The 18563-nt window shown below is 38.1% G+C and overlaps 1 protein-coding gene across 1 annotated transcript in view; it reads left to right on the forward strand.

Moving 5' to 3' along the window:
* Positions 1-18563, forward strand: part of EIPR1 (EARP complex and GARP complex interacting protein 1) — a 70552-nt gene that overhangs the window by 21109 nt on the left and 30880 nt on the right. The window contains exon 4 of the mRNA XM_071548393.1: positions 10947-11103. Coding sequence (XP_071404494.1) covers positions 10947-11103 — 157 coding nt within the window. The remainder of the gene's footprint in view (positions 1-10946; positions 11104-18563) is intronic.

The following is an 18563-nucleotide window of genomic DNA, read 5'->3' on the forward strand; positions in this document are numbered from 1 at the left end:
CTTTCTTTGAAAGCTTAGAGGGCTGAAGGAGTATCATCTTGCTTGATACTCTTTAAGAGAATGCTAACTATTCTTTTTCTTCTTTCTTTTTTTTCTTTTGCTGACTTATATCAATGTCATAACTCAAGTTCTAGCCTTATCTTAAATACTTAGCTAATTGGTAATTTTCTCCTAAAGTAGCAAATCTGGAGTCAATCTAGTTATCTGATGGCATCACATCTGTTGGATATTCTATCTATCTCCATGTGCTCATATGAAACTGCATTAAAATGTTTCGGGGACTATTATAATTTGAGGTTTTTTCTTCTGAAGTTTAGGTGTTAGTTTTCAATCTTAGTTCTCTTGTGTTTTTTAATAGGAAACTGATTATATTGATTTCACGTATCATCAAACAAGTATCAACATTTCTGACCATTATACATAAAACTTAAGGACCATTGCAGACAATTCTGCTATTGCAGATACTTGAGTGACTGAGCTACAGGGAGTCTGACAATTTGAGGTTAATGTTAACGTGCCTTTTCTGGTATTGTGAAGATTATTTTGCAACTCAGCATAGTTTTAGGATATCCATTGTGGGTGCATGTGCTGTCTAGTAGACTAAAAGCATTTCCCAATGATCTTCATGCTCTAATTGCTGCCACCAGGACATTCGGGGCCCTTTCTGCAGAGCATTGTTGAACTTTGAGATCCCTGTTGAAAATTGGTCTGTTTCTCTGGCCTTTTGCTGTCTCTCTGATGTTCACTGAGGCTCTTAATAAAGAAGCCACACAATACTGGTGCCACTGTCAGCTCCAGGATACACCAGCAGTGACTGACCTCCAGAGGAATTTCATGCCGCTGATCGCAACCCTTTGAGAATAGCAGGTTAACCACTTCTCATCCCAACACATTGTCTTCCTCTGCTTTGGCTTGTCTATAAGAATATTATGGGAGATGGTACTGAAGGCTTATGAAAAGTAAATAACATCAACTACTCTCCCCATGTTTACCAAGCCTATATTTTAATTGGATTTTTATTGCAAAATGCAATCATGTTCCTCAGGTATGATGTCCCTGTCATAAATCTGTACTGAGCATTCCCCATCCCTTTGTTTGGAAGTGTTTTTCAGGTTCACTTAATCTGTCAGCTTCCTGGGGGATGCTGAGGGGAGGCTGGTTAATTTACAGCTCCTTCTTGCCCATCTTAAATATTGGAGTGCCATTTACTTTCTCCAAGTCTTCAGGAACCTCTCTCCATCGCCATGACCTTCCAAAGATAATCAGAACTGACCTTATAAATACATTGGTCATTCCTCAGCTCTGATGGATGTGTTGCTGGGGTCCAATTCATTTAAATATTCCCTAACTTGATGTTTCTCTATAGAAGGTGAATCTTTATTACACCAGACTTTCCCACTGGTCTTAGGCACCTGGGATCCCTGAATCTGAGGATAGAAAAGACTTCTCTGCTGTACACTGAGGTTGTAGAGTCCTGCACTTTAAAGACAAAGACCTATAAATATGAGGGTCCTTGTTGTCAGGTTCGTTTCATTATTCCTAAAGCAGATGCCAACTGCATGTTGCCACGTTGGTCTACCTTCTATTCCCAAACCATAATACCTCAGCTGGTCCTCATCCCTCCACAGATTTCCATGCACTCTTGTTGCTGATGCTCATAAAGGGTAATTTTCATCTTCCTGATCTGTCCCTCCCAGCGATCCATGCCTCTGATCCCAGTGGGATTGTACACCTCAGTAATATTCTGCATTTGAAATAAACATGAGGTGTACTTGGTCGGTACTAGCAAAGGAGTTGTATCCCATCTATAAGCTGAAGATTCGACTACCAAGGTATTTCTGGGTTTGCTTTTATTTGGTTACATTTTTATGTTGTTTCTTCAATTATACGCGTGTGAGGAGTCAGATATCTTTCTCCACTTCAGTTCAGTAATAAAGAATTTATGGTGGGATTCCTCTCCTATGAGTACTTTTGAGTTGTAGACAAATGAGGAGAACTGCATAGTCATTAGGAGCCAACCAAGAACAACATGATTGAATGCCCCCACTTGAGAAGACTGCTGGCTAGCACAGGGCAGTAATCATTCTTTTTCTTTCTCTGGACTTTTTTGGATATGCTAGCTGTTGATACCTTGAGATGTCAGGTAAGTGGAATTCAACGAAGAAGAAACACAAACAAGTTTCATTTTTCTTGTATTAGTAAAAGTAGTGTTTTATTTTTTAATTACAACATTTGTAACTGACTTAATGAACAGAAAATTTAATGTATCTCAAAATAGTGTATCTAGATAAGAGTTGTTTATATTCTTCCATTAATTACTTTTGCTTCATGTGTGAGGACATCTGTAATCTTGCTCCCCAGACTGGCTAGTTAAAGATATAAGCAGATTATGATTCTGAGATCTAAGCTTTGAATTCTAAATTATTGCTGGAAGAAAGTTGTGTTGGTAGTAGCCACACATCTGGGGTCTCTACTGGGAGGAAGTACTGAGGGGAGAGCCTGGAAAAGACTGGTATGAGGGGCAGTGACTTACTTTTCAAATCAAGCTAGTGCTTAGAACTTGGTCTATCAAGCTTGAGGCAGCCATGTAAACTGCTGATGTTGGATGTAGTGGTGTTTGTCCTACTTGAGATAGATTTCTATGAACTGTCATTCTATTAGTCTTTCGAACTCCTATGGAGTAGAATGAGGATGCTTAAGGGTTTTTAGATAAAACCTTGAATATGAATCTGTCTATTAAGGTGCCTGATTCAGTGGTGAGATAAGTGATCTTCAGTTCCCATGAACTTGTTAAGGAGTGCAGTGTTTTAATACCTTATGAAACATCAAGTGGGAATGATGGCGCATTGGTGTCATCTCACCTGACTTCACTGACAGCTGCCATGGCTTTGCTGGTGATGGAAGTTGCCTTCACTAGACTCCTTCTGTGTGTGTGAAAGTATCAATGTGGACAATGCTGTTCAGCTTCACTTAGCTTAGTGATGATGGAAACCAACACATAAATACAGTTCACTAACTTTTATTAGGGTATTGCGAAGGTCTCCTCAGCACAGAAAATCTCACTAATTACTTTTATATGTCCAGCCAATACCTTGCTGCTTGTATGGCTCCCACTGTTGCATTATAGTGTGCTGGTGGTAATAATGCCAGAAAGATCACTGCAAGCAAATAAAAGCATGTAGTGCTCTCCATTGTTCTCTACTGTATTAAAATACATGGAGAGTCATATCTGAGGTATCAAACAAGCCACATGTCACTGTTGTGAGTTATGAGATCTGGGCATGTGAAGTGTCAGAAAGAAAGCACGCCTATTTGTGCAGCTGAGCGACTTTTACAGTGTTGCAGCCAAATTCTGCCTGAAGAGCAGAGTTCAGCTTATCAGTTCTTTGCTCGGGCTGTCCCCATATGGCAGAGTTCCAGAAGTGCACTCAGTAAATTTTCAGCTCCCTCAGATGTGTATCTCCAGGGTATATAATCAAAAAAGGTCTGTGCTGGACTGTTGTCTCAAATCACCTTGGGATAGCATAGGAAGCATCAAAGTACAAAAGAGTGCCATTTATGCCTTTTTCAATTGGACTGCCTCCTTTCTGCATATTTTGTCTCCTGTTTTTCCATAGAAAAGAACGGGTTTGCCCATCTCTCATGCCATACCCCACACCTTTGCACACTCGTAGATGACTCTATGTTCGTGTGTAGCAGGTGAGGTTTTAAAAACCCCTTAGGTGTCAGTATACACAGTGCAAACATGGGAGTATGTTGTCTAGAAACTTAAGCCTGTATCTGTGTTGTGTTGTTGTGCAGTAAATGTGAATTTATGGTCACCGTGGCCTGAATAATAACAAGAAGGGTGCAGCTTATGCAGCACTTTCCACAGGTCGGAGTAATGGGGCAACAGCCAAGTACCAAAGGTGTCCTGTGATGAATATATGTGGACTGCTGTATGTCACTGCTTTTCTACTGATAACTTCTACTTTTGTCTCCAATGAAAACATGCTTTTATCAGTATAAAAAGTGAGAAAGTGAGCTGCTATGTTTCTATGGGGGTTTTCTATGGGTTTTTTTGTTGTTTTTTGGGGTTTGTTTTTGAAAATCAAAGGCTGCCTTTTGGTAGCTAAAAGTGCATTTAAGTAATGGAAAGAAAAGTTAAACTGCCTGTGGGTCTTTATTCCTACGTTATATCTCACCACATGTATTTCAGAAAAATGCAAAATCAAAAACTACACAGGCTTGTACGACAAAAAATGAAATTACTAACATGGGAAAAGAATGATGCATTGTTTCTTTTCAGCTGTGAAGGACACATTGTGGAATAAATAGAATACAGTCCATCTTTTTATGAGTTGACTAAAAAGGCTACAAGTTCTTGTTTTGTTTTTTTTTAAAATCATATGCATATCTGAGTAATTTGTTTTTTGTTTCTTCATTTTGTTAAACTCTGAGAAGGATGTTTACATTGATTTATAAGGAAGAGTGATAACTGTTTGTCAAAGGAAAGAGGGAGGGTTTTGAGCATGAGCTTGCTCCTGTCATACCGAGAGCATTAATGGGCACCAGCTGGGCTGTAGCTATAGCAGCTTCACCACTTCAGCCTTGCACAGCACGAGCTGCTGTGGCAATGCTGCAGAAGGGCCTCCTGTGCAGATTTAGGAGGAATACACTTCAGTTGTTGTTCCCAGGGTAACAGAATAACTGCAGCCAGCTGGCTTTGCACCACCTGAGCTGATCAAAGAGCAAACTCTGTCAGGCACTGATACTTCAGCTCTTCTAGCTTCAGTGTGAGTGTCTGCAGGCAGTGATGTAGGAAGTATTGTCATTCAGGTTTGGAGGTTAAACACAGGGGAATGAAGTAGAATGACAACAGAAAGTAAAATGAAACAATGGTTATTGATGATAGAGAATTAATTTTAAAATATTAAATTACTAGTGTACATATAAAATGTCTTTTGGAATTATTAAAAAAAGAGAATGGGAGACTAGCAATTATTGGCTTGGATTTTGGTAGAAGGAAAAACAAGGGTGATTCATCATATGTGTTTAATTAAGAAAGACCATAAAGAATGATTGAATGCAGAGATTAAAATGCTTTGTAAATTGATATGATTATGGAGGACTGTGTGGACATAGATTTGGTCTGTTGTAAGCTTCTGGCAGGTCAGGACTGCAGTGGTGTGGTGGGTTTTATTCAGCAAGTAGTACCAGAAGAATGAAAGGTGGATGATTGAACAGTAGTGAACTGTAACATTGGCTGACGTGGACCTGTATAACTGGGATCAAGATCCACTGAAGTATGTTGGGGAGGGGGAGAGGGGCAGGTGGTAGTGCTTCCTGTATGTCCATTTAACTCCATTCTTACACTTCTCTATTTATACTATGGCAACACCTACTTAACAGCTTGCTTAAGAGGGGAGTTAACTCATTAAAATACTGTTTTAAGCTTTTTTTATCAAATAGCAAAGATTGATACTGTTTTTAACTGGTCCTCTTAAAATAAGTTTCTCCTCTATTTTTTTCCTAATGTGTCCATAGCTTCACTTTTGGAGAAGGGACTCAGTGAGTGAACTGTTGGCAGGCAGAATGTGGACAAGCCTTAGTACTTACTGACTTTTAGTGAGTTCTGGATGTGTGTCAATCCATAGCTGAAAGAGGAAGGCAGGCAGAGCTGGTGTTTTTCTGCATGTACTCAGACCTCTTGCTTGCTGAAACTGTGTAGTATCCACAGTTCTGTTGAGGATTTGGTTTTTATATTCTATATCTTCCTTTTGGAGTTTTCACATTTCATGGTTCTTTTAGTAATATTTGATAAAAGTGTCTCCGAAGCGGAGGTGGGATTGTTTTGCCTTTTGTTTCGAGGGTTCTTGTTGATTTTGCTTGGTTGGTTGGGGTTTTTTTGTTGTTGTTCTTCTTGTTAAAACTCAAACCACTAACTTTTGAGTGGAATGGTTTCTTTCTCTAGCTTCCATACAAAAAATATATTTGAGGAGGGAGCATTTCAATAAACCGTGAGAAAATGAAACTGCCTGGTTGTTTTCAATTGGAGAATCAGTTCCAACATAAGTGTGACATTTTCTTCTTAATAATATAAAAAATCAAATAGAGGTCTAAGTGACAACACTTACTCTCTGTGATGACACTCTACTATCTTGTTCATCTATTCTGATTTGTTGTGTCAGTTGTCCAGATATCAATTGGCTTCTTAGTATGTTTTCGTACTATGTTGCACATTAACTTCTTTTTCAAGCTGTTATTAGAGTGGATAGATTAACAAGTCTGTATGAACAAATTTTTGAACCTGATGTTCAGCTGCATTCTTTGTAGTTTTGTAGTCTGTGGCATTTTCTGAAGGCATCTTTATAACAATGCTAAATTACTTAAAATTTTAGGTTCTCTCTTAATCTAGAAATGTGACAGAGCTCACTTTTATTATGTAAGTCTTCAACTGTAGAAATTGCTGATGCAAAATCAAGCATTGTGTGAAGGGCATAGACCATCCCTTCTAGCTTAAAAAACTGCAAATCCTTAAAAAAATTGTAATTTTCCCCAGTGGCAAGAATGACTTTCAGTGTCCTGAACAAATGTATAGCATCTGGAATCAGCAATCTGTGTTCTTATATACACCTTTTTTGCTTTTTGCATCTAGCCCCAAAATGATTATATAGGTGTGAAGGAATGTCTGCTGGCTGCTGTGTTCCAGCAGCAGCAGCGCAGTGTTTGATGGATTGTGTGTGACATAACTCTATAAAGGAGTAACAAGTACTTGTAGTTAACCTTGGATATGTGTTTCATTTTGAACTCTCATTAATAACTTCCTGTTATGTTTACTTTTCAGGCAGATATTTTTTTCCCAGGCTTATTTCTTTCTCAGAGGCTATTACTTTCAGTTTGAGCAATTCTCCAAGGGCAACAGTGTTTGGAGGAAGATAAACAGGATGTTCCACCTGTCTACAGTTATTACTTTTTTTTTTCCTGTGTTGAAACCAGCTGGTAGTACCAGCTGAAAATTGTCATGGAAATAGCCCTCATTGAGAAGTCGTTTTGAATGCTGCAGTGAAAATTAGTATTGGTTTGACCAAGTTGTGACCCTTTTAAAATTGTACACTCTGCACGCAGAGGGTTTTCTCACTTGCTCAGCTTGTAAAGTAGGCATCTAAAGATCGCCTCATGCTCTGTAGCCATGTTTATCTCTTAAGCTTTGGCTGAACTCACCAAAGTTGGTTTCCTGTACCCTTATTGCTACCAGTGCTGTCCAAGTGTGGGATTACTTGTTTAAATTCTGTTTTGCTTGTTTGTAAGCCTGCTTCATTTCAACAGAACTAGGTAGATGGGTAGAGGCACTCTAGCAGATGGTATCCCCTGCCCAGGATATAGTCTTGATGGACTTGTGGAAATGGTGCTTAGTGGGGGTTTTACCCTTGGAACAGTATATCTAGCTCCATTATTAGCTATACCTAGCAAAAGGTGTATTGAAGTTGCATGATGAATTAGACAAGAGATTCCTCTTTAATGAGGAAGAACAAATGTGACAAAGATTCAGCAGTTCTTTCTCATTCTTGAATCGTTTTACGTGAACAATGCTTGAGGAATACAGTGGGACACCTGCTGCTGCAAACGTTTCAGTAGTTTTCCATGAAAATTCAATAGTACTCAGTTTAACCTAATAACATTTTTCTCAATACACTCAGTGATAAGACTGCAGCAGAATCTAGCTTAACCTTATCTGTTCTCTTTTGCATAAATAATTCTGGTTTCATTATGAAGTAGGGATACAAAAGTGGTTTCCAACTATGTAAAGTGTTCTAAGGAAGGCATAGAAGCAGATGTAGAGATGCTATGTGTTTAGCTTGTTTTTCTTTCTTTTACAGAATAAGTGGCATTGTCACAAATATTACTTTTATATTGGTCTCTTAACAGTTTTAATAAATAATATGAGAGCTGGTAAATAAAAACTTTGTCATTTTGTATGCATATGTGGAGTAGTGTGATGTGAATATAGTAAAACATGAGGAAACCTGCATTTTCTCACTGCCTGTAGGCATTCTAGATAAGCAATGTTACTACAGAGGTGGTAGCAAAATTAACTAGTAACGCTGGATCTTCAAATTTTAATATGGTCACCTGGGACATAAGGCTATATGGGTGTCTTGGGTTGAGCTGACAAAATGCCAACTGCCCAGTACAGTGTCTGTCTCCCTCCTGCCCTCACTAAGAAAAGGGAGAGAGAAAAAAAAAACCCTCTAAGATTTAAACTTAAACTAATTATATATATTTATACAGAAGAGAGAAAATTGAAAGAAGACTACAATATAACACACACTTACACAAGTTAGAAATAACAAACGATAACTCCCCACTCCCCATCAAACACAAATCTCACCGTTCTAGCTACAGATCACTCAGGAGAACTCAATCCCTCAGGGACAGACCCAAGCAGAGACAAACACTAAGAACAAACATTTTACTTTCCTAAGATACTGTAGCAGCAGGAAAACAACACAACATGTCCTTCCCAGACGAGAAGCCATAAAGGAACTGAACTAAGCCCCTCCTACACCTGCTTTTATATTTGAGATGATGTCAGAATATGGTATGGAATACCATTGGCCAGTATAAATCAGCTGTTAGCTGCCCTGACCAGCTCAAGTCAGCTGATTATCTCAGGCCTACTCTGAAAACTAAAGCCTAAATTTAGGCCTAGCTTAAACCATAACAATGGGTAATGCCACAAATACTGTATACTGTAAGTGAGCTTGTCATAAGGCCACAAGAAGCTTATTGTCAGACTTTGATTTCTATGTAGTGAGAGTTACTGCTTGTATATTTGTGTTTCTGTAGGTTTGTAGTCAGTGCTTATTTGATTAAGAGAAATTGTGAACCAGAAAAAGCTCTGTTTCTTCTGTCCTAGAGGTGACATTTTCACTCCACACTTAAATTTGCCCTCTTTGAAAAGGGAGAAAATGGGTTCTTTTAAAAAGTTCCTTATATAAAGGGAAATTAAGCCTTCCTTAAGGCCAGCCATATCTAAAATTACTTCTGTGAGTGGCTGTGACAATTCCATTTTGGATTCACACATCTATGAATTAATAGTGTCAGAACTGTATATAAGTAAATAAAAAAATCAAAGGATAAATTAGTAATGCTATGAATGAAGTCTTTGTTCTACAGATTTCTGCCATGTATCTAATTCTAGAATTTGTACTAAGTTTAAAATTAGTCAGAAAACTTACGATGTGCATACAGTTGTTCAAGATGAATGGTCATTCAACAGCTGGAAAGTGGTCTGTCACTTTACCTGAGCATCATCAAACTCTGAGTTTAGCTTATTTATTACTTGCATGGCTTACAAAGCACACATTTGCCCTTTGCTAAGGAAAAGTAGCCATCTGCTGCTGCTTCCTCGTTTTCTTCAATGACACATGGATTTAGAGTAAATGATGTGCCTGAAATGATTTGAAAATAGCTGCTTAGTTGCCATGCTCAGTTATAAAGGTTCAATTTAAGTGTTAATAAATAAGGGATTATCTGTCATCTTTAGATGTAGGATCTCTTGATACTGTATTTGACTTGTATATCTAAATTACTGTAGAAAAATTATGTGCTTCATACATATGTTTTATATTCAGTTTGATCTATTAAGTATCCAGTGCTTGTGTGTTCTGAATTCATATAAAGTCCTCCTGTTACTATAACTGTTTCCTTCTCACAGGTTTGACTTAACTACTTTTTTATTTATTTTGTATGCCTGCTATGTATTACTTGCTTTCTGTAGTATTCTGTGTTGTTTGGGCGCCTTTTTTTCCACACAGAATGTTTCAATTGGTGACCTTTATAATAGACACTTTTTTTCCTCCATTAGTGCCATTTTATGCTAGGAAAGCCTTTTCAGTCACCTTCCTTCCTCTTGAAAACACTCTCATTACAATTGTTCCTGTTTTTCTTTCCACTGATGGAAGTTGGTCATGTTTGCTCATGGCTCTGTAATCAGACACTCTTGACTAAAATCAGCTAAATTGTTCTTGGAGGTAGAGCTCGGAGAAAGAGGCATGTGAAATGACCTCAGAACAGAAAACGTGTCGTTTGTTGCTACTTGCCGTCTGGACTTCTCATTTAACACATGCTGTAGCAGGCAGTTGCTCACCCTGCTTTTCCTTAGCTTAGTGTAGCTGTGCTGGTTTCTTTGTTTCTGCTGTAGAGGATCACTCCAACCTGTTTGCCTTAGGTGAACGCTGGACCAGTGGCTGGAACAGCAGGAACATACGCAGTGCTGCTCTGGTCTCCTCCTGTTCTGCACTGCTACAAATTGCTGTATTGAGTGATGGGCAATGCCATATGTGCATAGACCATATGGTATTTTCTCCTCAATCTACGGGGTTGCCTTGTTCTTTATGAATTGTAATATTTTGCTATATGCATGTAAGGTCGGTTTGTCTTTCAGAAACTGTTTTTATTTGCTAGGATTAGAGGCATGTACTTCTTTGGTAAACCTAATTTTGTAATGAATTGTTACTGGTAGTAAGGGATATGAGATAATGCTCTGGATTGAACTGAAGACAGCCCTTGAAAGGAAAAGTGTTTAAATGATCTCTACATCCTCACTGTTAAGGAATTGTGCAGTGTGACTTATGGGTTGTTTTCATTAACAGTAGGATGGGGAATGAAGCTTGAAAAAAATGCCTCCCAAAGAGTTTTCATGAGCACTTAATTTTGCCTTTATTCGGGGAGAAGCACATTACATGTGTGCTAATTATGAGGGTTGCAGCAACCTGACTGCTAACTTGAGGCCTGTGTCTGTAACCATGTTCTGCGCTCATTGAATTCATCTTGGTATAATATTTTTAAATATTTCAAACAGCAGATGCGCATTGCTTATAGATTTGTGTAAATGTTGATGCAGTGTATACAAAATACGTCTCCCATACAGTGATCTGTTGACATTATTCTCTGTTGCTTAGCTTCAGACACTAAAGTCATGACATGTGCTGCTGTTTGGAGGATGCCGAAGGAATTGGAATCAGGCAGTCATGAATCCCCTGATGATTCATCAAGCAACACTCAAACCCTGGAGCTACTCTGTCACCTTGACAACACAGCCCATGGCAATATGGCCTGGTAGGATTCTGCATATTTTATACTCCTAGAAAAAGCCTAAAGGATAGACCCATGCTTTTAGTTTTGTGCAGATTTATTTTATAGAAGCTATGCTATGCACTTTAAAACTCTTCCATCTTTAAAAAAGGTACAAATTGGATTTTTAGTCCCAGATGTTTCATAGATTAAAAACATTTATTATAGTCCTGCAAACACATATGGAGTAACAGCCTGTGTACTGTTTTAATGTGTTTTTTCCCACCTGCCCCCATCTAAAACCACTTTTGCACAAAGTTAAAATATTTAGTATTGTAATCTTTTTATGGAATATAAATTTGATGTTACACTTCAGCCTTTCTTTTTTAGTCTTCATTCAGCTGATTTGGCTTAAGTGTGAGTAATTTATTGTTTAAGGATGAGAATTCATTATATTCCATGGAGCCTGGAACTCTTTATCTGTTGCCTAAGACAACACAAGGAGAGCTGCAGTATGGCAGGGATAATCACAGGGATTTGTTCTCTTTCCTTTCTGTTATTGCAAAGAAAGTTAAATTCATTCATTGTGTATTTGCAAGTTCTTTACTTTGTAAGAACATGTCATATCATAAGTTTTAGGCATCCATTTCTAGCCCCAGATTTCTAGTTTGAACCTTGTATCCTTAAATTCAACTAAAAAAAATTAAAGGTAATATTTATATAGGTGGTTCTTGGACAGAGTAGGACATATGAATGCATTCAAAAGTATATTGTATAGAACACTTTTTTCTAAAACATAGGCTTCCCGAATGTTAAATTTCTTCATAGTAGTATCTTTTATTTCTTTGCTACACATTTTCATATGAATACTCCTGTTTATAATTCTTATTATTTCAGATCACTGTTTATTGTTGAAACCTTTTGATAATTAATCTTCTCAACTATGTTGGAAAGGATTTTTTGGTTTGTTTTAATCCTTACCTTTTACCCCCTAAGATTTGTCCTTTTTGTCTTTTAATTTCCTTTAATCTGTTTCTATCTAATTCTGGAATACCAGAACTGTATAGTAGCCTGATCATTAAAGGAGGAATATAGGGCCTGTAACTGCTTTATATCAGGCTGTGATTTTAAGTGAATGCCCCAAATAATTTTTTTCTGTAATTACAGCTCCATGTGCAATTTTGTCATGTGCTGTCTGAATTTGTTCAGTGTGCTGGTTTAAAGGTGAACCAGCAGGGGAAATGAACTCACCACGAGAGAGATTATAAGTCAGAGCTAAAATTTAATAATAATATTACAATAACAACACTGACACACAAGGGAAATTGCTTTCAACTCACAAAACCCCAGCAGTATAACCCAGTGTCCTGGGGCACAAACCCAAGGGGGTTTGTTTGCCCTTGTGCTGAGACCTCTGTGGTTCCCCCAAGTCCAGAGCAAAAGGAAAAGAAAAACCTGTTGGTGCAGGCGAGGGCTGTGGTCTGGGCGAGAGCGGGGATCTCCTCCTGTCGAGATCCTGCTGCTCCTCTGGATCCGACGAGAAGTTCCTGAGGTCTTCTTACCCACCACTTATGTACCCTCAGGGAGCACTCAGTCCCTCCCCCTGGGTGGGGACTCACACAATGGGTGATTAACTCTGGGAGCCAGGGGTTGTTGAACTGTTGATGGCCCATTAGCAGCTCCGCCCCCCCCCGGCTGGGTGTGAAGGTGCTAATGGCTCCCTGGGCAGCTGCTGCTAATGGCCCATTGACCTTGGGGAATGAATAGAGGGGGTAGAATACACAGCTTTGATCACCCCCACACAGGGTTAGCTGGTCCCTCCTGCTGAACTAGGACATTCAATATTTAGTGTTCACAGATATCTGCTACCATTTAGTGCCCATTACCTATGTGCACACATATGCATAAAGATTTTAAAATGTCCAGTGTTACAGAGATAAAAGGTGTAAACAATACCCCTCACATCATCTCATGCAAGCACAGCTGAGTTAGAGTATCTTGTTCCAGAGCAGGCTTTTCTGTTCCTGTTGCTATCATATTGGAAACATCTCACATAGATGAGTAAATTAGGCCTTTTGTGCTAAATATGTGTCCCTTAATGGGCCACGTCCCACTGATTGATATGTTGGCTATGAATAGCAACTTAAATATTATTTGCTATTATATTTTTTGGATATTTAGAAAAACTTGAAACTACTTTAAACCCGATACAATTGTTAGAACCAGCCATAAGTCAGGAAAGCAATTTTCCTCAATGCAAAGTGTAAATACTTTTCAAACAAACCTCAATGTGAGACCAGCATTCTGTTGTCCACAGTCACTATGAGATCACTGGTGGTCTGGCATCACGCACACAGCAGGAAAGGCAGTGCTTATTCTGACTCTCTCACTTACCTGGCCATTTTACTCTGAAAGCATAGGCTGAAAACACTGAGTCCGTGACCATGTGCACTTCAAGGATGTTGTTTAATCCACAGGGTGCAGTAGAGCAGTCTACCACAACTGCTAATGATTGATACAGACTTAAAAAAATTAAGTTTTGAATATTCTTTGTCAGAATGCATGCTAAAAAAAGACATGAAAGATGGGGCTTTTATCATATCTTTATATGCTGGACCCAGGAGAGTGGCAGAGTTGACAGTACACTTGAAAAATGTACAGTGTAATGTTGGTCTCAGCCTTTGTGACACTCTGATTCCAGCCAGCAGCTTTTGGGAAGGTATTTTGTGTGTCTCATTATCCATAGCATAGATGCACATGCTGGTGTATAAACTGAACTCTGGGGGCTTTTTAGGTTTTTTTTTGTAACAGCTGCCCAGGAAGCAGTAATTGTCCCTTCACATATCTGAAATTGTCAGCATTTAAGAATAATTCTTCCACACTTGGCTTATTCCACACACTATTTTCCATCAGCCACCCCTGATTTTACAACTATGAAGTATGGAGGAAGTTGGGGTTTTTTTTGCAAACTTACTATATGACAAGTGTTTTCACTGGTAGTGCATTTTTAACAGCTGCTTATCAGTACTAATATGTTTTATATCTTGATCCTTTCTAGAAGGATAAAAATTTTATACTATATCATATATTCTACTTCTCTCCTCACTCTTTTCTTAATTCTATGTGATCCTGAATTATTCACAGGATTTTGCTCTCTTGAATCTTTGATTATTCTTTATTGTAAATAAATCCATGTATTATATGTAAATCCAAATGTTCAATGTTCAACCATTAGCTGTCTTTCTCACATTTTCTCTCTTATTTTCCCCCTTTTATCATCACCTCAAACATGTCCAGAATCAGCAGAGTAATTTATAACACTTAGTCTCTTTTTTCATTCCCTTGAATGTTTTTGGTAATTTTGAGTGGTTAGTATTGTGCAAGTTTAAAACTTTAAGCTGTTCAGTGTAATCACATTTACCAAGGAATAGATGCAATATATTAATTGAATACTGAAGTAATAAAACATCGTGTTATGTGCTTAGTTTATTATTTTTTTATTAGAATTTATTTGACTCTAATCTTGTAAAGCCGAGAGAAACTTAATGAAAGTAAAATCTGACATTGAAGAAAATACTAAAGGAAAAAATATGTATTTATTATTTATTCATTCATTTATGTGACCTTCCTGTATGTATTTGGTTAACTTTAGGAGGTCAGCTCAGTTGGTTAGAGAATGGTGGTAGTAATGCCCAGGTTGTGGGTTTGATCCCCTTATGGGTCATTCTCTTAAGAGGTGGAATTGATGATTCTTGTGGATCCCTTCAAACTCAGAATATTGTATGATTCTATGAAGTAATGACCACTTCTGATAATTTCAATAGTTTTCATATGCTTAAAATGACAATTACTTTTGATGAAGTCTTTGCAGTTGTTTGTGTTTAGTTTGGATTCATAAACCATGATACAGAAAATAGTGCAGACATTCTATTACTCTACAAGTAAAAATAATGGGCTTGTAGAGTACTATTTTTCTCCTTCCCAACTTGAATGTAGTTTTTCTCTTCTATTCTCACCATGCTGGTGTATTCTCTAGTTTTACTGCTAAATTAGTTGAGATTTCTCCCCACTGAAAGAAAATTGATCTATTTTAAAAAGTTTTTTTCCTTTTTATTATGTCTCTAGCTGTTCTTAGCACTAAAATGTGAGGGTTGAAGTCTGCATCAACTGATTTTGCAGGTTAAATAGATACTGGATCATTTTATTTTCAGTTCTTATTGAATTGCTTAAATGTTAGTGGGGGAATGTTAAAAAAATTGTGAAAAAAATCAGTTATGCAAGCGTATTTTAAATGTTCATGAGAAACTAGCTTTAAACAGGTGCCCCTGTTTTCTTGGTGTCAGACTCTATTTTGCTCTCCAAAACCCCATTTATTATTCAGAATACTTACTCCTCTGAGTAGAATTCTTCTCTAGCATAATATTCTGGGATGACTATAGATGTAGCAATATTGTTGAGACTTGCCTGCATGGTAGTTAAATTTGAAATGTCTTTTGGATGTCTTTTGGATGTCGATTGGATGAAAAAAAAAGATCCTTGCACATTTGTGATTAAGTGCATCTATTTGGTAAAATGTATGCAAGACCTGAAGGGGAGCCCTGCAGCCTTGCACAGCCCATCCATCTCTGTGCTCAGTCTTGGGCAGTGTTCTTGTGAGGATTTGTAAGGATTCCAGGATGAAACTATGCCACGGTTTTAAATTCAAGCAAATAGTGTTTATTACAGAGAAATACCAAATTAAAGGGAAAAAAAAAACTGAGGAAAGGAAAAAAACCCAAACCCCAAGAGAACTCCGACTCACTCATGCGTTAGTTACTGTACATACCGTTCCCAGTGTGCACAAAATCCCCATTATGATTGGCTGCTGCACCCTTGGGCTTTGGTAGGCTTAACACACTTAGCAGGCATCCCCGTGGAGGAAACGTCATCCTCGGTGCCAGCACGTGCCTCCGCCTCGGAGCAGGAACTGTCTTCCTTATACCCTCAGTCTGTGATGCCTGTCTGCCAGCACATGCCCAGATAGAGGCTTCCAGTCCCTCCTCACATTATGTAACTGGAAAACCCCCTGTGCCTGTGCAATGTGTATTGAAGGGTCTCCCTTTCTGGGTCAGTGGTTGTTACTTCATCATCCTCTTTTCTCTTGACTTGTCCTTGACTGGCTGTCAGCAAGTAGCCAGGCCACAAAACGGTTTCAGTGTGCACAAGATGTTTCTCCTTCAAGGACAAAGTCCCTCTGACCAGTTCTTGTTTTTCATAATTTGGCAAGAAAAGAACAGACTCTTGCAGGCAGCAAGGCCACACACGAACCAAAATAAGCGTCTCGTCACACAGGAATACAGTGGGTGATAGAGAGGTAGGTCAGTGACACCACACTAATTACTGTCCCAGCAGCTTCTTGCAGTCTCTTCACCTCAAATTCCCCCAGAATCCACAGCTGCTGTATTAGAGGTGTCAGAGGTTACATCTGTGCCAGGTCTGTGTAAACCTTTATCATTCTTGGGTTTGCTTCTCTTCTGAACAGGACAAGTGGTGATTTTCCTCAAGTATCAATGCAGATCCTAAGCAATCATAATTTTCTTCTTAAGCACATGTTTCAAATCACTGGAGAAATGTAGAGGAATATTGTTTTGTTAGGTTTTATTCCCCTGACCAACCATGGGGTTTGTTATAAACAGCAGTAAATGAGTAAGGATATGCTATATCCATATTGCCATTTTTTGAAAAATCCCATATGAAAATATTGAGATTGTCCCTCTTAAAAGTAGATATGTGTTTCCTCAAAAATGAGTCTGCAGAGATTGCTTTTGCCCACTCCAGCTGTTTCACAAATAAGTTCATTTATTAGTACATGGAAAAAACAATGGGCATCTTATGGCCTCCAGAGGCTGGGCAGGACTTCTACCTGACAGCTTTCTGTGTGCTTTCCTGACAGACATTCACACTACTTAGAAGTTTTTCCTAGGTTGACCACCGTACTGATCTTTGTCAGAGAAGAGTTATATGTTTCTTTGCTGAGATGTCACATGTGCCTAATAGTCACTTTGGGTTCTTTTAAGCCCTGTTTGAGCAACAGAATGGAAACTGTGTCTAGGGCAGCGGCTGCTCTGTGATCAGCTTGTTGTGGATGGTAGAGGTTATGCAACTTGTGTCCTCCTGCTTTGAAAATGCATCCTTGCTGTACACTCATTTTTCCCATGCCCTTCCAATTTCTTTGAAGAAACTCATCTGTGTTCTGGGTGTTCTTTTCATCTATCTGTGCTGTTCGTTCTGTATTAGTTGTTAGCTCTGGGTGATAGTAATCAATTAATGTCTGCTAATGGGAAATGTGTTACTCCTTTCTTTGAAGCGATTTTCCTGTTAGTGTTAAGGGACAAGGTAAAAGCAGCTTTCAATAATCAGATCTTTATACTGTACACACTCTTTGAAACAGTTCTCACTTGACTCTTTGGCCACATTTCTGGTCCAAAACATGTTTTCATTGAGTCTTTTTCATATTAATAAATAGATTTCAGCTTCTCAGTAAACTTTTCCTAAAACACTGTTAAATAGATTTGTCTGTGTAATAGTATGTGCAAATCCTCCAGTCAGATACATGCTTAATAAAGTGCTTTTTCTGGCATGGATTACAGAGTTCAATAGATACCATAAGCTATGCTGTCAAAACACTACATTCCTGTGGTAATTTAGCTGCATATACTCTAGGCCTTTTCTTATTTAGATGCCACCAAAATAACTCCTACAGCTACAATGCATTCTGCTGTCTCAGCACGCATATCTCCCATGGACTTGTTCTGAAACACACGTAGGAAAAAGAAGTTCCAAAATGCTTTAAAATAGCCATTGAGTCCCAAGGTATTTCAGGCATCAGTAACAGTAGGATAATTAAAATACTACTGTAAAATATTCATTATTGTAACATGATAGAAACTTAACAGAACTTCTGCAAGAGCTATCCTATGTCTAAATGTGTATTTAGCACTTAAATAATATGGAAAGACATGGAAAAAACATGATAAACATGATAATTTGCCTTAGAGTATTTTTGTGGATGTTTGTCATAATATTTATGGGGGTTTTTTATAAGTAATCAAATATTCATTACTTTGAGGAAATACTACCTTTATTAATCTATTGTATTCTTTAGACTGAATTTGAAGTTTCATAAAATGTCAGAAACATTACTTAAAGTATGTACACACACAGATTTCCCCCTTTTCCCACCCCATGAAAAGACAATAAAGGAGAATAGAAGGCCTTCCCAGGTTTCATTTAAAAAAACCAAAAAAAAAAACAACAAAAAAAACCAAACCCAGAAGAAAAAAAAAGAAAAAAAACAAACAAACCAACCACCAAAAAATGGGGAGATCTGCTGGTAAGCTATCTTAAACATAGTAGAGACATTATGGAAAACATTCTATGACAGTACATTTTTGATCTTAATTGAAAGCACATTAGTCCTTAAGAGTATTACTGTGATAAAACCAAATTAGTGCTTTAACTTTGAG

The sequence above is a fragment of the Pithys albifrons genome, chromosome 2 (genome assembly GCF_047495875.1).
Source record: "Pithys albifrons albifrons isolate INPA30051 chromosome 2, PitAlb_v1, whole genome shotgun sequence".
Lineage (NCBI taxonomy): Eukaryota > Metazoa > Chordata > Aves > Passeriformes > Thamnophilidae > Pithys > Pithys albifrons.